The sequence below is a fragment of the Toxorhynchites rutilus genome, chromosome 3 (genome assembly GCF_029784135.1).
Source record: "Toxorhynchites rutilus septentrionalis strain SRP chromosome 3, ASM2978413v1, whole genome shotgun sequence".
In the NCBI taxonomy this organism is placed as follows: domain Eukaryota; kingdom Metazoa; phylum Arthropoda; class Insecta; order Diptera; family Culicidae; genus Toxorhynchites; species Toxorhynchites rutilus.
In genome coordinates, this window is record NC_073746.1 from 13,698,252 (window position 1) to 13,723,533 (window position 25,282).

Below are 25,282 nucleotides of genomic sequence, written 5' to 3' on the forward strand. Positions count from 1 at the left end.
TAGAGACCCAATGGTTTTCGGTGAAAACAGAAGATGAAAGTTCGTTCCGCAACCGTTGCTCTCATTTCTGTTGCCCTCTGCAAAAAATGCTGCATAGTATAATTTGTGGATTATTTCTTTGGAAAATTATAATTTTGTGACAGTTGAAGAAGTAATTTTGCTTTAACTGTCGGAGAAAACATGCCTTCGTCTAAGAGATATTACCAATCATCAGCAACGGTGGAGGCTAGTTTTTAACATAAGAGTTCTGAATTCGTACCACCTACGATATTGTGCAACTTGCTCAATGCTAATGCTAATGCTAGTTGATGAAGTAATTTTGCTAAGAGATACTGAAAAACTGTTTGGATATTCAATAATTTCAGCATTTCAGTGTCGGCGGAAATAACTTTACAGTTCTATGTTGAAAATGTGGTCGTGACTTGGATATACCGCCCGGTTAATGTTCTCATATTTTGCGACGTAAGACTGTTCCGTTCTAAACGGAATAATTAAAATAGACATCGTAAGGTTTTAGCAGTAAGGATCCTCGGTAACATTTGTAGCGCAAACGTGGCAACATTGCTTTTCTCGTTAACCGATGGTAGCATATCTAATAGGTTGCGACAGCTATATAAGCGAGTTAGTACAGACGTAATAGTTCAGTTTTATTCCAACCTTTGTAAAGACAACAACAATTAAATAAATTTGAAACAAGTCCGAACAGTGTCATTCATTTCCGACCAAGATTGTAGATCAACACACGAACCCCACCCGTGGTAATTCTGTGTGGACACCTACATTCGACAAAGGTCTATGGAAGGTCTATGGAACATACCAAATACAGTCTACCGTATAATTGCCTTTTTTATGTTACAATGAGTAGTTTCTAGTAGAAAGGGTCACTAATTAATTCAAATTTAAGATTGTTAAACCACACAAAATTATTTTATTTTTCAACTTATCTGGAATACTCTTTAGGTCCTCTTTTGTAGACTCAACACGATTCTTAGAAAGATATACATGGCGGACTCGATTATATACAGACTCTGATTTCTTTTAACTGTGTACATATAATCATGTATATAATCGAGTCAAAAAAATGTTTTATTTGTATATATTTTATGGTTTTTGAATATAAAAGAAGAATTTAATTTTTAATTCATCTCCTTAATGTCATGGTGTACCATTGTCACATAAAAATCCGAATTCTTTCAGGAGATGATAGAGAATCATATTTTATGAAAAAAATCCTTCTACGCTGTCATTTCAACAATGACAAAGTTATTGAACTTTTTCTCTGTTTCGGGTTCTGTTTGCATGAACTGACTCTAAATCAAAAATTATGCTACGTAGTACAATTCGGTTGATTCCATTTGAAAAATGAGAAATTTTTATACAGGTGTTCAGGCTCTGACAATATACGGTGGACTGTGGACTTTGGGATGTTTAGTTGTCGAATAGTATACACGGTAACTTCTGACTACTTTTTCTTTATTTTCACACTTCTTACATGTTTCGCATCCGCGGTTTAATGAATATTGAATACTAGGGTGGCAGCGAAAATGGTCATGTTAAGTTTCAAAAACCGACCATGTACATTTTGTCTATTGGCCCAAAAAAATTACCTGTGCTAAATTTCAGCTCAATTGGACATGATTTAGGTGGGCCTCAAAATTCTAAAAGTTTTTATTTTTCATCCTCGAAACTCCTCCAAGGGAATGGAAATGAAATTTAAAAAATCGATTTTTTTTTTGTCGATGCCAAATGACCTAAAAATGCATAAAACGTCGAGATCTGGTGACGAGAAATTTTTGCTCGAGAATTGACTTGTTGGGACATAGCCTGAGTGGCCATGCGTAGGTTCGACTTTCTCCGAAAATCAAGAAACGACGCGAACGTTTTGCTTTCTTAGAACATAGTGTTCCCGAGCACGACTGGCTCGGTACTTTTTATTAACTTTATTGGTTACATTAACATAGTGGATTTTTGCTTACTTGCTAACTTATGCCCTTAAAATCTTGGTCTCAAATTACACACGCATGCGTCTCGCTGCTGGCAATGCGCGCGCTCGCCGAACAGAGTGAAGAAAAAAAAGTTGTCCTAAGCCCAAACAGTAAACCGCGAGTTATTGAACTGCCCCTCCGGAAATTTGGCAAATAATCGAAATAAAATTAGGTCAGTTCAACGTACGCGGTAGCAATAAATGAATCCAGGGTGGTTTAGCCACGGAATAGTCCGGCAAAGTCGACTATAATATAAATATATATATATATATATATATATATATATATATATATATATATATATATATATATATATATATATATATATATATATATATATATATATATATATATATATATATATTTATATATATATATATTTATATATATATATATATATATTTATATATATATATATATATATATATATATATATATATATATATATATATATATATATATATTATATATATATATATATATCGATGTTCTGTATCTCGATATTTTCCCTAACTCGATGGGTTTCATGGCACCTTCGATTTTACAAGCACTCTTCTCTCCATAACACGATACCAAGCGAACAATCAAAACGCTAACCATTGCGCAAGGTTTGAGCATCATCGAGCAGGTCGAAAAATATGGACGGAAGAGGTCTGAAGCTCTTAGCAGTGCACCCGTGGCCGAGTGGTTAGCGTCTCACATTATCATGCCGGGTGTTCGGGTTCGATTCCCGTTCTGGCCGGGGGATTTTTCGTCAAAGAAATTTCCTTCGACTTGCACTGTGGTCATGCGTATTCAAGAGCTTGCCCCTCGGAATACATTCAAGGCGTGTTATTTGGCTTAAGAAATCTCGACCAAGTATTAATAAATGACGCTAGTTAATGCATACGTTGAGACGGCAAAAGTTCCACAAGGGAACGTTAACGCCATTCAAGAAGAAGAAGGTCTGAAGCTGCAAATAATTTCAGTATTGCACAAAGTGCGGTATCAACACTACTCAAACTAAAGTAAAAATGGAATCGGAATGGAAAATTGTATCTAGACCAAAAGAGCATATAAGGTTGGTCAGAATCGAGAAGCTGGAGCGGTCAATGAATTTTTGTCTTGTCAAGCTAGACAGAATAATTTACCCCTCTTCTATTCTTCGGGATATGGCTTGAGAATTTGTCCAGAAACTGGTAATTCCTAACTTCAAAGCACAACCAACATGGACGGGAGTGATATTCCGCTGGCATAATTAATGCGTCGTGAGCTTGCTGATGTCGACGGTACAATACCGTTCGATTGCTCAATGTCTTTTAATAATTAGTGCGAAAAGGACCAAAACGTGATTTGCTGTGATCTGATGCCAGATACCGATATACTGGAAAGTGTTGAAAAACCTGAGAAAAACGCTGAAGATAGTAGTTCTATTGAGATGTTAATTCGAACGTTTAATCAAACCTGAAGAATATGTCTGGAATATTGAAATCAACTGAAAATGTTCCTGTGAAACTATTCGAACATTTCTTTGTGATTGAACAGTTCCTGCGTGATCGTTACAATTCAGTTTGAGTAACATACTTAATCAATATTTTCTTTGTTAACCTAGTGCCTCATGCAAGTTGGACTCGATTATATACAAACTCGATTATATATGATTCGATTATGTAAAATTTAGGACTCGATTGTATACAGTTTGAAAAAAAAAGTTTTTTTTTTATAATTCAAATATGAATAATTTCAAGAAAAAAAAAACCTTTCAGCATTAAGGTGAAATTTAAGGGGCTTTTATAAGTACAGTGGGTTAAAAATCGCGATTTTTGAAGATTTTGATTGAATCTTCATCAGGAATTGTTTATATCGATATTGCAGCGAAATTAAGAGAGATAGAAGTTGGGCGTCAAAGAACAAATTGTAGAGAGGTTAGAGAGCTTTAATTTAATTGATAGAAACAATCATGTTTAGTATGAATTTTTAGGATAAAATTAATAATTACAAATAAAAAAAAAACTTTTAAATTTTCCACTTCAAAAATGTTTAATCCACTAATTTAGATGTTCCACTACTATATCCTGTACTAAATTTTCTCATCTTTCAAATGAAAGCAACAAAATCGGATTAGGTAGCATACTTTTCAATGTAGAGTCAGTTTGAGCCAACAGAATCCGAAACAAAGAAAAAGTTCTATAAGTCTGTCATCGTTGAAATTCTAACATATGCGTAGAAGGATTTTTTTCGTGAAATATAACCGTCTATCACCTCCTGAAAGATCCTGGAAAAAATATTTTTTTTATATGAGAAAGGTGTTTTTTCACTTTAAGGGAATGAATCAAAAATTCAAATTCATACCATAATTCGAACACTTACCCTAATATATGACAATTTGAGACATAAAAAAAATTAGGAAAAAATGTTCTGTATCTCGATACCTCCCTAACTCGATGGTCCCTTTGGATATCGAGTTAGGGAGAGTTGACTGTGTGTGTATATATATATATATATATATATATATATATATATATATATATATATATATATATATATATATATATATATATATATATATATATATATATATATATATATATATATATATATATATATATATATATATATATATATATATATATATATATATATATATATAGTCCTTTTTAAAAAATGTCCCCCAACGACGAAATCCTACGTTATCCATGGCGATATAGTTGAGATTGTATTTGCTTTCTTCAATCTCCTTCGGGTCGGCATCTTCGTGAACGTCCATCGCGAAAACGTCTTTTGAACTTCGACGTTCTAATCAAAATTCAACTTGGGATCAACGGAAATTATTCGTCCGTCATCGGTTTCCACCAGTGCACAATGGTCCAGGAGATGCATTTAAGTGGAAACAATTTTGGTCGCCCTATTTTTAATAACATAAAAACGAGCGCTCTATCATATGTAACAACTTTGTCTAAGACAGTTTTTGTCTAGAGAATAACTGTCAAGCTTTAAATGCTAACTTCCACTTAAATGCATTTCCTGGACTATTGTGCAGTGGGTTTATCTCAATTTGTGTCTGCCTTTCCCGCTAGTGCTCCTCTGAACTCCAGAAAACGGGCATCATAAAGTGCTTGCATGCGTGTAATACTCTCACAGAAATTGGTATGGTTTTGATTTTCGCAGGTGTCTCCGCTACCACAACTTCTATGTCCACAGGCGAAGCAATCAGCACCGGGTCATTTTGTTCGCGATCCATCACTATCGACAGATATGTTTCACGAACTATATTGATACTGCCGACGACCGTCAACTTCTTCACAGGAACATTATCTTTCGGTGTTTTTCATTCTTCATCACTAGAGGAATTACAGCCCGTCTGGAATAATATATAGAAAATGAAGTTCTAAGCATTGAACATGTAGGCGAAAATTAAATATTTCGAATGTGGGATAACTCAAACATTCCTTAAAAGATCGCAAAGATGTTTGCCTAAAAAGGAAAAGGAAATTTGGAAAATCGAAATTTTTTTTCGATGCCAAATGACTTAAAAATGCATGAAACGTCGAGATCTGGTGTTACTCGGACAACAAGTTTTTGTCCGAAAATCGATTTTCTGGGACTTAGGACGAGTGGCAAATGAAGGTATGGAAAAAAATAATTACCGAGTTTAAAGAACCGACCATATGCACATTTTGATGATTGGCCCAAAAAATGACCTGTGCAAAATTTCAGCTCAATCGGATAAAATTTAGGGGTGCCTCAAAGCTCTCAAAGTTTTGATTTATTGATCCTCAAAAATCTTCCAAGGGCGGAGTAAAGGAAACCTAAAAATGAATAAAATATCGGGATCTGGTGTTATCTCAAAAAAAAAAATTGGTTGAAAATCGACCTTTTGAGACTTGAGTGGCCTGATTGGACGGAAAATCTAAACTTTGAGTGCTTTGACCAACCGTACCCAACCAACAGTAACAGCGGACTATAATTTGATTACAAGTGTAACATTGCATCGTAAGCCTTTCCCCTTTATTTTCTACTGGCAGGCAAATCAAATAAATTTGGCAGTTGCTTTCCGAAAAGATTGTATTCATTTTCAAACCGCGAAGCAGAGCTCATGCCCTAAGATTACCGTTCCAGCATAAACTACGAGTTTTAATTTTCCTGTCATCCAACGGACAACCGTCACCCATCGATTTCGTGCAATCGATCCAGCACACAGTGATGATTTTGATGCAAAATTGCGTGTGGCTGCGATAGAGTGCCAATGGATGTATGAGGAAAAATCCAATTTTCGAACGGGACTTTCTTAAAAATGTTGATTTCCACGAAAAAAATCTCAACTATTATTAGTGATATTATTGAAATTGAAATCTCACACATATTACATTATGATTCACTTACAGGTGCACGAAGATTCTTGGCCGTTTCTCTTGCCGGTGAATACGAAACAGTTTCCAACCTACCGAAAAATTATCAAATTCCCAATGGATTTATCGACCATCAAAAAGCGACTGTTAGACATGGTGTAAGTAATTGAAGCAATGCTCTCAAAATGAACAAGGCGAAACTTACAACCAAAAATTTTCATCTTTATAGTTATAAATCCCGCGACGATTTCATCGCCGACGTTCGGCAGATCTTCGACAATTGCGAGGTGTTCAACGAGGATGATTCCCCGGTGGGAACCGCTGGCCACGGGATGCGCAAGTACTTCGAGCGCCGCTGGGCCGAGCTGACCGAGAAACACTCGTCATGATATCACGTCAGCTGCGGAGCGAGCAACACTAAGCCCCAGCCTGCAGCAGTAGCGCCACCAGCGCAAGGAGCAGCTTCCACGATGGAGCAGCAGCAATCGGAACATCACAACAAAGTGGTGGTGGATGGATGTTTGGTACAATCATCTGTGTCAACAGTCACATCCGTAGCCGTCGGCGGTGCCTCCACTGCCGTTGGTTCGGACGATACAATCGTGGAGAGTGAGGAGAAAGAATAAGAGACCGGAAAAACGATGCAGCAAATGAAAAATGATGGAAACACGTATAGCAGTAGTAATATATAGGTTGACTTAATTTCTTGTAGGGAATCTCGCCGCGAGCGCTCTTCACTGTGTGAGAAACGTACCAATGCAGTATTTTTTATTTTTTCCCCGCTATTCGTTTTTTTTTCTTTCTTTTTTCTAAAATGAAATTAACATTAATTTGGGCTCTCCAATAAACACTGCTGCAAGACCTTGACTTTTGACGGTTTATTTTTCCAGTATTGTCGGAATGATTCGTAAGCAGCTGTTCCAAAAACAACAAAGGCACGAGAGAAGAAAATGACGTTTGAACTCTTTGGAATCAACTTTGGAGGAAAATCAAAATTACAAAAAAAATATGAAGAAAAAAAATGAACTCAACACTAACTTAAATGAATGTATTCAAGCAAGAAAATAGACTGTTTTACAAATAAACAAAAGGTAACTTATTAATCTATAAAATCCCTCTACCGTTAGCGTTAGCAGCTCCAAACACAACAATGTTATATTACAAATAAAATCCTTCTAAATTGTATTAAAATTTAGACGTAACTGGACAGAAATTGTAACCACTATTTAGTATGCGGAAAGGCGTATTTAACACACCAACACAGTAACTCGTCGTAGACTCTTTATATTTTTATCATACACAGACTTGATTTCCGTGTCTACGAAATGGAACCACACAAACTAATATTATAATAATGAACTGTGTAATTAACGAAATCTCCCCTCCCGGATGCACCGGGATGCGCTAATCCGGACGTTTTTCCCCGGTGCAGGAAAATGATGAAAGTGATTTGTACATAGTAGTATTTAGTTACTTTTTTACCGTTAAGTGCAGATGTTTTTTTTTTCAATGAAAGCGAGGACCTATTTAAAAGATAACAACAAACTGATTTGTGGCAATTATTTTGATAATTTCAATGCAGAGCGGAAGTGAAACTGATTAGAAAAAAAACAGACTTATTTCTTGTCTGTATCGTGTACACAATATAATTTTTCATGTTTGAAGTTACTTGATATGTGGACATTCTCGAAGCTCTGTTCATTTTTGACCCTTAAAGTGTTGCAATTATTTCCTGGTTTGGCTTATAGAAGAAATGACCTTTTGTATAAAGTAGTTTTTTCAAAGAGCACACAAACTCATGATATTCCTGTAAATTGTATTCATTTAATTTTGTATAGAGTTAAACACTATCAGAAAAAAGAAACAAACGAGTAAAGAAGAGCGCGAAGACTTATATTTATGAAAATGAAAAATCGTAAACCACGAAGAAACACAGCAACAGTGTCTAGTGAACTTTCTTTTTTTCGAAGCGCAGAATAGAGTTAAGCAGCAGAGAAACAACATATTACATTTTAGCCCGCTGTAGTGATCATTCGATGTGGAGATATTATCAATGTACCGGGAAAGAAATGGAAACAAAGTGGATCCATATTCATCAGCTGTTGGTGTTGTTACAATTAAACAACTAGGGAGTACACCTGTAGCGTGGGATCGTGTAGTCACTAATCGCGGTGGACATTGAAAACGTGGTTTGCACGCGATAGAAGCGTATAATTTTTCCCAACGCGCTTGGCTTAATCTTTTTTTTTTAATTTGTGTTTCTTTTCGCTACTAGCTGACAGAAAGTAATTGGATAGTAAGAGTAATTGGAAGCATGTTATTATATATGTACATATTTCGAAGATTTTACGATTATGATAAGAAGTAGAATAAAATTATTGATGAATACGAAATGCGAGATTTTTTGTTGTGAAAGAACCCCAGGCCGAAATTTTGTAATCGTTATTGACGAATTTACGCGAAGCCGAATCAGCTCATACGATATCTACATTAGAGCTCAAAACCACAAAAGTGAGGATGTTTGTCTATTTTACGCACTGAAAAGCAAGATTCGGTGGTGATTATTCATTTTATTTCAATTTAGATTCATTTCAGCCATTGAATGTCGTCAGTATGTGGTAAGAAAGTTGGAGTTTTGTATATTTACGATGGTTTCAACACGCGATTTGACCAAAGCCATAGATGATCTTCGAAAATTTTAAGTTTGATTATGCGTTCCGGTTATAGATACTATGGATAATGGCGATGAAATCGATATCATATCAAATTGGCTGATATCATTGATTATGTAGGGGCCGATATGAGAAGGATTTGCAGTATTTGTAGCGCAAAACACCCTATTCATCGTTTACTTAGTTGAAAAAAATTAAAGTTACAATACTTATAACAACCCATTCCTCGTAATGTACATAGCACATTGTAAAATGATGATTTTCTAACCTTTTCAGCGTGGAAAGAATTCATGAAACCGGGAAATTTGAAGATAATTTCTGATTTATCTAGAAAACTTGAAAGGGAGGCGATCTGGCGTAGTGGTAACATCCATACCTCTCACGCAAAGATCACGAGTTCAATTCTCACTCCCGACATTCTTCCAAAAATGGAAGTAAAAGTGACGAACCAGCCGAAATGTGCTGAAAATCACTATAATAGAGAAAAAAAAAATAGAAAACTTGAACGAATTTCATACCAAAAAAACGTAAACATCCTCATTTTACTCGCTGCGCCATCTGGTTGTAAATCCGACGTAAATTCGTCAATATTCTTTACTGATCGGAGTTACTTGTATGCGATCTTGCTTGCGTGAACAAGTTTACGTTTTCCAAACATAGGTACCGCGCCATCCGTTTACAGGCCCATTCGCATATTTGAAGCTACAATGGCGGTACCCAAAGTACGTAGAATAAGAAGGTAGTCTACTCCCTGCTTTGTTCAAGTAGGGGTAGGTAAAGAAAAAAAGCAAGAAATAGTTATAAACCATCGATCGAATCCATATAAATTGAAACATTTTTTAATTTTTTTAAATTAAAGCCCAAGAACTGTCTCAAAATATGATTCGAAATGATGAAATAGCATTTTACTTAATTATTTTAATTTTTTTTATCTGTATTATAGTGACTTTCAACTCATTTGGCTGGTTCGTCACTTTTACTTCCATTATTGGAAGAATGTCGGGAGTGAGAATTGAACTCGTGACCTTCAGCGTCAGAGGCATGGATGTTACCACTACGCCAGATCGCCTCCACAATTATTTAAAAATTTAAAACAGTTAAATTATCGCACCTGTACTATAAAAAAATGCACGACTGATAAACAAATGTGTGGAGAGGTTATATCGAAACAGTGTCGTTCCTGTTCCCGATCCAAGCAGCGAATGCATGAGATAGCTGAAAACATCTCCGTTTAACGCATTCGTAATTATTCTGTTCCGGCATCGCGGGACGTGGTACTTCAACATTTTGCTGAAGTTAACAAAAGCTGTTCAGTATGGAATCGATAAAAAATCACATAAAACCTTACTTGCACCGAAAATGCGGTACACTATCGTGTTTACCGCCGACTCGATTTGCGATTTTGTCACTTTTTATAATTTTCAGAACTTAAAATCGAGAAATATTGAAAAAACTTCATAACTTCGAACTAATTGAGGATTTTTATTACTAACTTAATCGTGTGTGTGTAACACATGTGCTCTCCGTGTGTATACACAGGAAATATCCCTTACCTTCTATTCTAGGTACTTTGGGCGGTACCTACAACAGTTTTTTTGACGTAGGATTACGTCTTTCGGGAACATATTGGGGTACAAATTGAAAATCGAAAATCGAGTACATCGTGAAAATTGTCCAATTTCAAACACTTATTGCTCAGTCATTTCATGATGAATTGATGAGATTTTTGCGCCAATCGATTTCGGCACTCTATAACAATTTTTTGTATTGAGGAAAATAATATATGTCATGAAACTAACTATCGAACAATTGAAAAATCTCAACCCCTATCCTAACGGAATTACCCACTTCTGATTGGTCGAAATTGACACATGCAGCGAGCCCCTAACAGAGACATCAAAACCAAGCTGCCTGAGGGAAATCGGCATTGCAAATATATGCAAGTCGGGGCATTTTTGTATTGCAAGTAAGGTGAGTGATACGATTAATCCTAGCAAATAAAATTTAAATTTTTCGTGAATTTATATTAATTATATTAATATTAATGACCGATCGTGTATTGTGAAAAATTTAGCACAAGTGTAAGTGTAAATTTGTATATGGTAACAGTTGTGTTAAAAATGACTAGATATATATATATATATATATATATATATATATATATATATATATATATATATATATATATATATATATATATATATATATATATATATATATATATATATATATTATTTATTTTTTGTTTATTTTAGGCTCATTAGCATTTTAGCTGTACCAGAGCCGAATATTAATCTTGTACATGTCACATGTTTATCATATCTATAATTAGCACATTACACAGTTGCCATTTTTCGGCGTTAGAGTATTCTCTTCTATACCATTGCATATTGTACACATTTACACAGTAGCCATTTAGGCGAACGAGTTTTCCTTCTGTTCTTCCATTATCCAGTTAGACCGAACAGCGGAGACAGCTTGGTACAAGTGTTATAACTTTATTTTACTAGGTAAACGATGAGTATCATGTGTTGCTCTAAAATATTGCTAATCTGTCTCGTATGCATTATCGAACATAAAATTTTCGGAGATTATCAATAACTTTGGTCCAATCGCGTGTTGAAACCATCATAAATATACAAAGTCCTAACATTCCTACCATATACTGGCGAAATTTAATGGCTGAAATGAATCTAAATTGAAATAAAATGAATAATCATGACCGAATCTAGCTTCTCAATTGACGAATTTACGCAAAGCTGAATCAACTCATTTGACACCTACATTAGAGCTCAGAACCACAAAAGTGATGGTGTTTGTTTATTCTACGCACTTGAAAGCAAGATTCGGTCATGATTATTCATTTTATTTCTATTTAGATTAATTTCAATCATTAAATATCGTCGGTAAGAAAGTTCGAGTTTTGTATATTTACGTATATTTTTGATAATGCATACAGGTTATGAATACTGTGGAAAATGGCGATCAAATCGATATCATATTAAGCTCCCTGATATCACTGATTATGTAGGGGTCGATACGAGAAGGATTTGAGGTATTTTTAGCACAACACATGCTACTCATCGTTTACCTAATTGAAAAAAAATTAAAATTACAACACTCATACCAAGTTATTCTTCATAAAATACATACCACATTGTAAAATGATGATTTTCTAACTTTTACAGTGTGGAATGAATACTTGGGTCCGGGAAATTTGAAGGAAAATTTGAATTTTTCTAACAAATTTAAACGAATTTCATGCCAAAAAAAAAACGTCACCACATTACCATTTACCATCATCTGGTTGTAAATCTAACGTAAATTCGTCGTTTGAGTTCCGTTTACTAGTTCAGGCGAGCGTCAAAGATAGTAATTGATTTTCAGGTGGAATGAACACGTTTTTAAAATTAACATTATAAATGAAAATTAACTTCTCTGTATCAAATTAGTGGGCCCTATTGTATAAATCGAATCGAGAAATCGATACAGTCACTATCACTATCACACCGAGCAAAATATCGTATTTCATAAATTGAGATAAGCTCCTACCGAGCTCGAATTTTATGTGTTGCAATTGCATATACTTAAGTGTTTCTGAAATATTTCCCAAAAAAAATACAAACGTACCAAAAAAAAAAGACGGATGGGTAATGTCGGGGACATAACCGGAGTGACGTAGGACTATACAAAGGGGACAGCTTTTGTTAAATATATATTTTAAATATATTGTTTTATTTTCTTCTCCTACGTGAATACCTACCTATCTACCTGAAAAATGGATTAGTTTACTGTTTACTCTTTATGAATATGTTGATGGTTCTGAAAAGAACCTTTGGTGTTGTTTTTTTGTTATCACTCGATATTCCCATCTTGTTCGGTTAAACCTTCCTGTTTAGCTATTGCGTTTGCCACTCGCCACAGCTTTCACAGTTGGAAAATTTCTTCCCATCCAGCTTGTGACATATTGTTCAGTAAATTACATTTAATGCGACGTGCCGGAGAAACACTTTGCCACTCACTGAAACTAATTGTTGCCTTGATGAGCGCCGAACCGAAGCTGCTCTGTTCTTGATGCGGGTTTTCTGATTGTCGTGAGCAGCTTTGCAAGCCAACTCGAGCACTCCAACGGCCGAAACTCTATAATCGCTGTTAGGTATACTGGTGCTCCGGCACCAATCCGTTCGGTCTAGTTACCCTTGCGGAGCAATCAGTGAATGCGACCAACAGGGAACTGGAGACCTGCACGGTTCGAGTGAGACTTTGCCTTTCCCTTAACTTGTCCTCATTTGTTACGTCCACGATGCCGATGCCGTACAACCACACGGGTTTACGGTTTGAAAGAAAATAAGGTATTTTTTTGGGGTCCGCGTGTTTTATACTCTAGCGGTACACACTCACAGGATAGAGACAAATCGGCAGACTCAGCCAGAGGGGCGAGTCCAACGAGACGAACGAATGAGCGTTAAAAGGGAGCGATGGCAAAAAAATACATTCATTACGATTTGTTCGCTCGTTGGATTCACATGCAGGCTAAAAAGGGTCATTTTCAGGATCACAAAATTATCTTCAATGTAAAGAGTTTATTGTTTTGTTATCACTCGATATTCCCATCTTGTTCGGCTAAACCTTCCTGTTTAGCGATTTGTTGCCACTCGCCACAGCTTTCACAGTTGGAAAATTTCTTCCCATCCAGCTTTGTGACATGTTGTACAGTAAATTACATTCAATGCGACGTGCCGAAGCGCCACTCAGTGTCGCATTGGAGGCGATTTTAACCTGTATTTGAACATTTGTGATGACAGTGGTACAGTGTCGACTTTCAATGTGGGGTCATAATTTGGATCTCTATGTTTACAAAAATGTCCAACTAAATAAGTCGCATTACATGTCCGTCCAATTAGCTAAATGTCGAACTAATTGTAAATTACTGTACTTTCAATCTGGAAACAATTTAAGAATTGGTGAAAATTGAATAATCAGGAAAGTCCCCAACTATCAATAAGCTCAGAACAACTGCCAAATTCACATACTCATCAGATCGTGGCAAACAAATTATGAAAAAATCCATTTGTGTTTTATTATTATTTTGGATAATGTTTTAGAAAGCATTGAACTGTATTTCCTAAACTCTTTTTTGAAAGGTTTAATGGCCCTGAAAAGCGCCTTGTTTTATGGAATGGTTCCAATTTAGGAAACTTAGTACTCGTGGTTTTGAAAAAAACCATTTCGAACGCCTTCGATGCCGCCTTGTTCTGGATTTGCCACCAAAGCAGTTTGTATAAAGAACAAACTTTTTTCTTCTGCTACCTGATGCCGTTTTGCGATTGCGTTTGCCACTCGCCACTCGCTGCAACTGCCTGTTGTCTTGATGTCCACCGAACCGAATGTGTTCTGTTCCGAATGCGGGTTTTCTTATCGTCGCGAGCAGCTTTGCCAGCCAACTCGATCACTTCGGCGGCCGAAACTATATAACGCCGTCTAGGTGGACTGGTGCACTGGTACTAACGCGCTCGGCCTAGCTACCCTTGCGGGGAACTCCAGATCAACACGGTTCGAGCGGGATTTTGCCTTTCCCTTCACTTTTCCTCCTTTACCATGTCCAGATGGCTGCTTGGGTTGGTTTGTTGATGTGTTGTGATGCGAACCGATGTGGTGTACGGTTTGAATGAGAATGATCGTTACGGCAGCGGAGCGGGGATTTTTAAGCTGACTGGCTGGCTCGAGAATTACGCATGTGTGAGACTGCGACCAATGTTTCGTTCATTTTTTTCTTTTTCCTTTCCAATCGTGCTTCATTCTATTTCGCTGCTGCTCTGGTTGCCCGTTTTGGTCGGTACGATTTGAGGAGCACAAAATGGACCAATCAAAAATGGGCACATAGTGCATTTTGACAATGCTTGATATTTCACAATTATTCAATTATTTATCTCAAGAAAAATGAAATGTTATTCGTTATGATAGATGCGTAGATATATTTCCTATCAATTGATGCAAAAACCTTTGCGATCTATTGAGAAATGCTCGAGTTATAAGCGTCCCAAATCTTGCATTTTTTCCTACTTGTTCAGTGCCTAGATTTCCATTTCACCCCCTATATCTTCCGGTTAGACGTAGTCCTACGTCAAAACTCAAAAAATTATAACAAGTTTACCGACAACTATCACTTGGTCGATGCTATACACTTTCTTTGGTATCTTACAAGTTACAAGATTTCATGAGCATTTGGCTCATTACATCATAAAATGGTGAGTTATTCAAACATTGTTATGTTTCCTCCATATACATTCCAAGACGGGTCTATGGTACTAGGTGAGGCCGTTTCGTCACTAAGTTGGTTAGGGGAGCGGTATATGAAAACAATACGGAAGAAAGCAGAAGGGGAATTATTTGTTTGTAGCGTGAACGAGACAAACTGATCACGAGCGAGCTTCGGCACTAGCGTATTGTGTTTTGTTTACAAACAAAGCACAGTAGACTTCCAAGATGGCTGAAGAGTGTTTTTAGCAAGTTGGTCCACCTTAGGATATACTTCTAGGCGCCTTGATACATTCCATGTTGAATGCAAATAATGACCACACCATATTTTGTTTACCAATACAAATATATTCTGCGTACGGCTCCACCTCATTGGTGATTGAGAATAGTTTGCTTTTTTAAAAACTAATGTTATGACCAGATGTCGACACTGTATTGGTCAACAATCGCATAGCTCAACTCGAAAAATTTGAACTGAACGGATTTACAACTAGATGTCACTGAAATATATTTCGTGTAACGCCGGTTGCGTTACTACCATGTTCAAAATTCGAAACCAAGATGGCGCCGAAATGTTAACAATTTTGCAACAGGAATGCCAGATGTGAGACACATTTTATTTAATGTGAAGACATTTGATTTTGTTGAGACATTTCGAAGCATCCCAGATTCCTATATCTTCGAGCAGTTATGGACACCATGTCGGCCGAGCGACGAAAAGTGCTACAAAAGTGCTGGAATATTACCTCACCTTGTCTCCCGCAGGCAACAATGTCTATAGTTCCAGCTATAATTCTACAAGATAATTTGAACAGAGCGATCACTGTAGCTTTGCTTTCTCTCTTTCTAGCTAAGCTGTCACTTAAAACACGAAAGCGAGTGCTACATTTAAAAACAAAACATTGAAGCAGTGGTTGAATGGTTACAACAGCAAAAGGTAATTTCCCAAATCAAATGACTTGCTAACACGGTAGGCTTATATTTTCATTATTCTCAAAAGTGAACTTCATCTCATTTCAGCTGTTGCGGCACAAATTTCATGCACCAAACCCGTCCTGGAGAACATGCAGCTGGAACACCAGTGATTGAAGAATGATTAGCGAGGATGTGAATAAGATGAAACGATTAATTACGATATATTACGGCTAAACTGAGGAGGATAAATAGAATGGTATTACTAGCGAAGACGATAGAAGATTAGGCTTTAAAATTTATTTTATTTCAGCTGTTGCTGCCGCTCTTTCTCCCTCATTATAACGTATGAAAATCCCGGCCGGTGATGTTAACGAATTGAATGAGGAGGATGCTTCGAATGATGATGGTATTACCAGAGTTAAATGATCAGCTTATCGTCTTATCGTCTTATGCGTATAATAAAATGATTATAAAGAACGCTTTTCTGCACTTTTTATTTTAATTTTCTTGATCACAAACAAAGCTATAATAAGATTCAAGCAGTGCTGCGATCGGTCGACGTGGTGCCAGATTGGCACATCCTTGGCTCGTAATTGGTTGACGAATACGAAGGGTAGGTCGACAAAATCATTGCAAAATCAGGGGTACGACTAAAACGTCAAATCCCTCCCCACTCTACATTGTTGTGTCGAATTGGTCCCAACAAACGGTGTCGACAACGATACCGATATCGTGCCATTTTGCAACGATTTTGTCGACCTACCCTTCGTATTCGACAACCAATTTCGAGCCAAACCTGTCCCAATCTGGCACCGCGTCGACCGATTGCAGTACTGCTCAACCGTTTTTATGGCTGTGTGTTTTTAAAAAGTTTAATGTTAAGCAAAAAAAAAACAAAAAATTGCGTTGTTTACAAATATTTATTTATAATAAATTCATACAATTGTGCACTGTTGATGTATACTATTCGCAGCGATTATACCGTCATCAGTAAACTCCCGTCAGCTACAAATTTCTTCATCGGAATCGCAGTCGGCTCAATTATTTTTGTCCCTTTCGTTCCCTCCAGCAGACACACCTAACTTCGTGGGCAATCATGACTGTTGAGATGGAAGAATTTTTTATTCTGAAATGAAATTAAGAGATCAAAATTCATTATGGTGAGATGAGCGCTTTGGTCTGATCCCAAGAACAATACTTTCCCAGTCCACTTTGTTGTGCCTGATTGGTCCCAACAAATGGTGTCGACAACGGTACCAATATCGTGCCATTTTGCAATGATTTTGTCGACCTACCCTTCGTATTCGACAACCAATTACGAGCCAACACTGTGCCAATCTGGCACCACGTCGACCGGTCGCAAAATTGCTCGAATCTCATTATGGCTGAGTTAAAACAAAAATTGAAAAAAAAACTTCGATAGAAATTATTTATTCGATATCCAATGCGACTTTATATAAATCGATACTAATACTAATATCATGATATATTGTATACTATCACGAATAATAACTATCCTACACAACACGTTACAATGAACGAAACAATCTTTCACTGGAGCATTCGCCGAATACATTTTAAGCATTCATAATTATCGTCCGATGATTATCCTATAATGACTACCGTAAAATTATTCGATGCGGCTAGAATGAAACTTTAGTCCAAATACCACCATTCTAGACTATACTTTGCGGGTGTGGACGAATCAGATCTTAGCTAAAAAGTAAACGTAGAAAAAATAAATTGATTGCAATTGTTGTCCAATTGAATTTTACCTGAACATTCCTATTCAGTTAAAGTTTGGGATGTTGAAAGCATCATCTATATCATCAATAAGTGGGTTTAACGCGATCGTTGGATGCAGGTCCTAAAGCAGCTGCTGACGAAGCAGTTAGAAATTCAAGGTTAGGTAATTGTTACGATGGTCCATGCATCAGATGCTTTTTCTGCAACTGCGACGTTCTCTGAAATAAAATGCTTTTAAGCAAACAATTTATTGTATACATTAAATTGATATGCACATCTGGCTGCTACTGAATAACGCTCAATCGCTGATTTTATACATGTTCATTTGTTCCTCAAATAGTGAGAATGTTTTTTTTTCTTTGAAGACTGATTGATCTGTATGCATTTTTACATAGACAGGTGACTGCAAATCCGGATGCATCCATTGCTACATCAATTATATCCATACAAGTCTGATTGAAGACAACAAAAGCGAAATAACCACATCAGATGAAACTTCGTTGGAAACATCCGTTGGCGATATTGTCTTTGAAATCTTAAATTTATTGTCATCACTTCACGTCCTTCGTTTGCTATTCGCTGAAATTCAAAGAAAAAGGCGTCAAAATATAAAATCCAATTGTTATTTGAACAAAAATTACCTGTTTAAGAAAATTCTTCACTCAGTTCACTCTTTTCGCTTTTGTTTATTCGAATGACAGTTCAGTGAGAAAGAAGAAAGGGAATCGATGCAGTGATGCCGTTTCACTAAGTACTAGTTATCGTGTACTTTTATAGTTCAACTTATGGACAGTTTAGCCTGCGGGGATGAAAGAGGGGATTTTTTCCAGCACTTTACACCGTTCCGGTCGGTATTAGGTCCATAACCGCTCGAAAGTATAGTAGAGCGGGTTACCGAAGCTGCAAACTCCGTTTTCATTCCATTCAGATCACCGTTATTCTTTCATTTTCATTTATACATTTCTGCTGTTGCTGCTGCTTTCCTTCCTTTGACGCGATATATCAACAAAGACTAGCTGCGTTCACTACAAATTCGCCTGTATTTTGTCTCTGTGTTGTTGAATTTGTTACTGAAATTAATCAAGGAAACATCATTTATATTTTATAATTAAATATCAAAATTATCCTTACTTACAAAATTTAGTTCTCGAGTCATTCTCTGTTACGTTTTAAATGACAATTTAGAGAGAAAGAGAAAAAGCAATCTCTACAGTGATGCCGTTTCGCTCAGTACCAAAATTTGCATACAATCATAGTTCAACTATAGACAGTACTGCCTGCGGGGGGTAAGGCGGAGGTAGATTCCAGCACTTTTGTAGCATGTTACTTCGTTTCGGTCGACATCGAGCCAATGACTGCTCGATTATGTTTGGAACTGGGTCATATTGCCAGTGTACCCAATATTGCTGCGGTTCACTGACATTTTGGTTCTATCAATTACTGTTGTTTACAACTCGGTCCGATTATATAGTCGAATAGTGGCCAACTTCAAACTCCATGTTAAATGTGAACACCTCCATGTGAAACCGAAATATGAAAATCGCTCATGCAGTTAATATAAATGTTATGATATTTGCATATCTTAATTATATTACCTTGCTCTTACCACCTTCATATTACCTTCATTGTAACAACACCTTACTTTATTATACATGTCAAGAGAAATATATTAAACGTCATTCCTAGTTGTAAATTGTATAGAGAAACACGCGTTTCATTACTGCGTCCAATCCTACGATTACAGTAGTTGGCGACGAGCGGATAAGTAACCCGCATTGAAGCAAATGAGGAGGAAGATTCGTTCGAATGGCGTTCCGCATTGGGGCTCATGGATAAACGCACATACTGACGAACATCGCTGCTGCTGCTGCTGGAATTTTCCAGAAGGAAATTTGACGAGTACGCTATTGTTACAGTGTACGGTTTGCTGCTTGCTGCTATCGTGTGCAATTCAAACGAAAAATGGCAAATCAAGATGCTGCTGCTGCTCCGCCCACGTTTACTTTCGAGTCGTTCGATAGAACCAAATCGATGTGGTCTCGATGGGTGAAAAGGTTTGAAGGAGCACTACTAATTTTCGGAATTCCGGAAGTCAACCGGAAGAATATGCTGCTTCATTACATGGGGGCCGAGACATACAACGTGCTGTGTGATCATTTGTCTCCGACCGAGCCCGAAAATAAAACCTACGCTGAAATAGTCACTCTACTTGGAGAGTACTTTGATCCGGAACCTCTAGAGATGGTGGAGCTTTGGAAGTTCCGTCAGCGGATGCAACGAGAAGGCGAATCCATTACGGAGTATATTACGGATCTCCAGAGGGATGCGAAGTATTGTGGCTTTGGCGAATACCTGCAAAAAGGATTGCGTAACCAGCTGATGTTCGGCCTGAGGAATCAGCGAATTCGAACTCGCCTGATCGAAGAGAGGGAGTTGACCTTTGACAAAGCAAAACAGATCGCACTTTCCATGGAGGCCTCTGGTGAGGGGGCAGAAGTGCTCAATCGGCGGTATGAGGTTAACCTGGCAGAACGGAAGAAGAGTCAACCGAGGCGAGATGCCACTGCGGCAACAACTACTAAAAGGGTAACTAATTCAACTAACAAATTTTTATGTTTCCGTTGTGGAAGTGAAAGCCATTTAGCAGACAGGTGTGAACATAAAAATAAAAAAAAAATAAAGTCTGCAGCCTATGTAAAAAGAAAGGTCATCTAAAGCGAGTGTGTCTCAGTTCGAATGTCGAAAGTAAGCAAAATTTCGGTAGTAAAAATAGAAACAAGAACTATTCAAAGAAACATTTGACAAACCTTGTAGAAAATAGTGATATTTCTGAATCGGAATGTTCAGACGAGGAACAGGTTTATGTTTTTGATGTTTGTAAACTTGAAAATAACTGCGGAGATCTTTCAAAGATTTTTCTAAAGCTCAGAGTAAGCGGATCACTGGTCAAGTTTGAAGTAGACAGTGGATCCCCAGTATCTCTAATTAACAGTAGTGACAAGACTAAATACTTCACTGACTTACCATTAAAACCGACTAGCATTGAGCTGCGAAGTTATTGCGGAAGCAAAATTAAAGTGTTTGGTGTCGTTGAGACAGAAGTCATGTATAAGGGACAGAAAAACAAGCTGCATTTGTTTGTGGTTGATGCTAAGCGACATCCATTGTTGGGACGAGAATGGATACGAGCGTTACAATTGGATTTGAACGCCATCATGGATAGTTCTGTAACTTCCGTTGACAGAATTAATTTGCGAACTACCCTTCCTATAGCAATTAAAGAGCTGGTGGAAGAGTTTACGACCGTGTTCGATGATTCAATTGGTAAAATTGAAGGAGTTCAGGCTACCTTGCATCTCAAACCGGATTCCAAGCCAGTTTTTCTCAAATCGCGTTCTATACCGTTTTCAATTCGTGATACAGTTGAACGTGAGATCCACAAGATGGTCGAAAGTGGAATCCTTGTAAAGGTGAATCGCAGCGAGTGGGCGACGCCGATCGTACCAGTGATGAAATCTGCCAACAAAATCCGATTGTGCGGAGATTTTAAGTTAACAGTCAACAAAAGCTTGCTGGTAGATGAACATCCATTACCTTCTATTAACGAGATGTTTTCAAACATGGCTGGAGGAGAGAAGTTCACCAAGCTGGATCTTGCTCAAGCCTACCTACAAATGATGGTACGACCAGAGGATCAGACGATGCTGACGTTGAATACACACCTAGGACTGTATCAACCAACGAGGCTAATGTACGGGGTGGCCTCAGCACCTGCGATCTTTCAGAGAGAGATTTCACAAATTCTGCACGGTATACCAGGAGTGTCAGTCTTCTTAGATGATGTGAAGATTACCGGCCCAAATGACGAAGTGCACTTAAATAGATTACGCGAGGTATTGAGGCGATTTCATGAGCACAACATGCGTGTAAATGTGGCGAAGTGTGAATTCCTTACTGACAGCATCGAATACTGCGGCTACATCATTGATCGTCGAGGAATACACAAGATGCCAAAGAAGGTGGACGCTATCCAAAAGATGCCGCGTCCAGAGAACCGTGAGCAGGTTCGTGCCTTTTTAGGACTCGTGAACTACTATGGTAGGTTTATGAAGAATCTTAGTACTAAACTTTACCCGATAAATAATCTTCTGAAAGACAAGACACCATTCGTCTGGACCAATGCTTGTGAGCAAGCGTTCTTATGGGTAAAAGAAGAGATGCAATCAGATCGAGTACTAGTGCATTACGACATCAGATTACCAGTGATGTTAGCTACCGACGCCTCACCGTATGGAGTTGGAGCTGTTTTGAGTCATCTGTACCCGGATGGCAGCGAGAGACCTATACAGTACGCTTCGCAGACATTGAATAAAACTCAACAGAACTACACTCAGGTAGATAAGGAGGCGTACGCGATTATCTTCGGTGTGAAGAAATTCTACCAATTCCTGTATGGACGGAAGTTTATCCTAGTGACGGACAATAAGCCTGTGGTGCAGATCTTTTCGCCAAATAAGGGGCTACCTACTCTTGCTGCGCTACGTATGCAACATTATGCTGTGTTCCTTGAATCCTTCGACTTCGAAATCCGTTATCGTGCGTCAAAGGACCATGCCAATGCCGACGGGATGTCACGTTTGCCAGTTATAGATCGGAGTATTCGAGGTCAGATGGAAGAAGTTGATGTTGTGCAGATTAACCAAATCGAAACTCTTCCAGTCGATGTGAAAGAGCTCGAAGAATTTACTGCTAAAGATAGGGCTGTCAAGGAACTAATTCAAGGACTCAGAACAGGACGAGCAGTTGAAGGTCGTTTCAGATTCGGAATTGACCAGAATGAGTTCGGTATGCAAGGTACGTGCTTGATGCGAGGCATACGAGTGTACGTACCACCTCTACTGCGCAGCCGTGTTCTGAATGAGCTGCATTCTGGCCATTTTGAGGTCTCCCGGATGAAATCACTTGCAAGATCATACTGTTGGTGGGAGAATATCGATCGGGACATAGAAGAACTCGCACGCGGATGTTCTGATTGCGCTCGAACCACAGCAAATCCTGCTAAGGTTCCAATACACTGTTGGGAACGGCCTTCCGAACCATTCCAAAGAATTCATGCAGACTTTGCTGGGCCTTTCATGGGGTTATACTTCTTAATCTTAGTCGACGCTCACAGTAAATGGCCTGAGGTGAAAATTATTCCAGATTTAACTACGGAGACAACTATTGAACGAATGAGGGAGTTTTTCGCCACATTCGGATTGCCGTCGGTACTAGTGACTGATCGAGGTACTCAGTTCACGTCGGAACAGTTCCAGAAGTTTCTTCGGAAGAATGGAATTACACACAAGATGGGTGTACCATATCATCCTGCCACAAATGGCCAGGCAGAACGATATGTTCAAACATTCAAGAACAAATGTTCACGTTCCGAAATTCATAAAGAACTGCAAAATATACTCATGGCGTATCGAAGAACAGTACACCCTGTTACGGGGAAAAGTCCGTCAATGCTAGTTTTCGGACGGCAGATCAAGTCAAAGATCGATTTAATGATTCCTAAGACAAATAGCGATAATTCTCTCCAACGGGAGGAGAAACCAATACGTTCGTTCATGGTAAACGACAGAGTTGCTGCTCGTGAATTCTTGTCTAGTTCGGAGAAATGGAGGTTTGGAGTGGTCGTAGAAAAGGTAGGAAAACTGCATTACATGATTGAGCTGGATGACGGTAGGATGTGGAAACGGCATATCGATCAGCTGAAGCCAGGGCCAGTAATTCAGCAGGACTATCCAGAGGTGCAGACTGCAAACGATACATTTAGAAGACGTGAAGTTATGAAACCCTCTCATAGGAACCAGTTCAAAGCCCAATCGAAAACTAATCTCGGCGATACTGACACGACATTAGACATTGCCCACGACCTTGACACGAGTATCACACTCCCTACTAGAAACGGCGTACCTTTAAATACTGCGATTAGAGATGCTGAAACAGCTACAGGTTCAATCAGAGAACAACAAAATATAATCAATGACCAGTCAGAAACAGATCATGATACGATTCGTAGGTCTATGAGAAACAGAAGACCTCCACGTAAACTGAATCTCTAATAAGTTGTCACTAATCTACTAATCTTAAATTTGTGTGTTAGGTCGTAATGGAGTAGGAATGCTCTCACGAGGGAAGAGATGTTATGATATTTGCATATCTTAATTATATTACCTTGCTCTTACCACCTTCATGTTACCTTCATTGTAACAACACCTTACTTTATTATACATGTCAAGAGAAATATATTAAACGTCATTCCTAGTTGTAAATTGTATAGAGAAACACGCGTTTCATTACTGCGTCCAATCCTACGATTACAATAATAAAGCAGCGCATTTTTCGATTTCAATCCTCGTAAATGATATGTTGATAAATAAATGACGCCATATTGATTTTGATTTTGGGTAGTCTATATTCAATTGATGTCTAACCCCTGTGCAAAATCGGCATCGTTGTCGACACCATTTGTTGGGACCGATTTGACACAACAATGTAGAGCGGGATGTGATGTTATGTTTTCCCGTAGGACTAGATTTAAAGTTAAAATATACTAATTGAACTTGTAAGAAATATTGAAACATTTCAAACACTTATAACTCGTCAATTTCTTGATAGATAACAAAGGTGTTGTATCATCCGATTGGAAATATTTCTACGTATCTATCAAGATGAAGAAAAAATATTTTTTTTTTTTCGAAATAAACTATTGGATGTCAAGTATTACCTGAATGCGCGAAATGTCACGTTGTTATTTTTGTGCTTCTCAAAATGTCCTGACCGCATGTCGTAAATATAAAAATATACATGTAATTGATTTTCAGGCGATATGAACACGTTTTTAAAATTGAAATTATGAATGAAAATTAAAATGTCCGCATCAAATTATTATTCTATTTTAATCAAAAACTCTTTTTTTGTGAATGGTGAAAAAATCTCATACGAAAATTGCATCCGAACACAATTTTATATTATAATGAAGTTTTAGTGAAAATATCGAGAATGTACAGACAAATGGTTAAATAAGAGTCAGGAATACGTGTTTCAAGTAATTTTAAATTTTAACATTTGAAAACTGGTTTCGTGCCTTCTAACCTGATAGAGATTACATTTTCGAGCTTGGGACCCAAATTATGGCCAGACGTTGTATAATTTGCGCTGAATATTTTCAAAGAGAAATCGAATCTTGCACCGGAAATTTTGTTGGACCGCTGGTTTGCACAGAAAAGGATCATGCTGGTTTGTTCATCAACGTTACCGATCACTTCGAGTGGATCCGTGCAGGAGCTTTCATGGATTCTGGACATTGTCTACTATTTCGACCGTTAAT

General features: G+C 37.6%; 2 protein-coding genes and 2 long non-coding RNA genes across 21 annotated transcripts in view; 3 read left to right on the forward strand and 1 right to left on the reverse strand.

Annotated features, from left to right (window-relative positions):
- Nucleotides 1-8,706, forward strand: part of LOC129778600 (uncharacterized) — a 190,428-nt gene extending 181,722 nt beyond the window's left edge. For all 18 annotated transcript variants that reach the window (XM_055785600.1, XM_055785597.1, XM_055785594.1 and 15 more), the window contains 2 exons: nt 6,350-6,471; nt 6,543-8,706. In XM_055785600.1, coding sequence (XP_055641575.1) covers nt 6,350-6,471; nt 6,543-6,702 — 282 coding nt within the window. In that variant the 3' untranslated portion in view covers nt 6,703-8,706. The remainder of the gene's footprint in view (nt 1-6,349; nt 6,472-6,542) is intronic.
- A 7,177-nt stretch (nt 8,707-15,883) lies between these two features.
- LOC129780143 (uncharacterized) lies at nt 15,884-16,635 on the forward strand. The gene is made up of 3 exons (XR_008743840.1): nt 15,884-16,180; nt 16,264-16,414; nt 16,469-16,635. It is a non-coding gene; the product is annotated as an uncharacterized LOC129780143 (long non-coding RNA).
- A 938-nt stretch (nt 16,636-17,573) lies between these two features.
- On the reverse strand, nt 17,574-19,073 carry LOC129778338 (uncharacterized). Its single transcript, XR_008743421.1, has 5 exons — nt 19,040-19,073; nt 18,546-18,974; nt 18,180-18,483; nt 17,934-18,122; nt 17,574-17,874 (listed from the first exon to the last, which is right to left on the reverse strand). It is a non-coding gene; the product is annotated as an uncharacterized LOC129778338 (long non-coding RNA).
- Nucleotides 19,074-19,866: 793 nt separating this feature from the next.
- Nucleotides 19,867-24,014, forward strand: LOC129772892 (uncharacterized protein K02A2.6-like). Its single transcript, XM_055776421.1, has 2 exons — nt 19,867-20,490; nt 20,829-24,014. The coding sequence occupies exons 1-2, from the start codon at nt 19,867-19,869 to the stop codon at nt 24,012-24,014; spliced, it is 3,810 nt and encodes a 1,269-aa protein (XP_055632396.1).
- Nucleotides 24,015-25,282: the final 1,268 nt, after the last annotated feature.

What these genes read in the sequence shown, in the direction of transcription:
- LOC129772892 (XM_055776421.1), top strand. Translation starts at nt 19,867, where the DNA reads ATGGCAAATCAAGATGCTGCTGCTGCTCCGCCCACGTTTACTTTCGAG. An exon ending in CGGCAACAACTACTAAAAGG is followed by an intron (nt 20,491 to 20,828) that starts GTAACTAATTCA and finishes ATTTTTCTAAAG; the next exon opens with CTCAGAGTAAGCGGATCACT.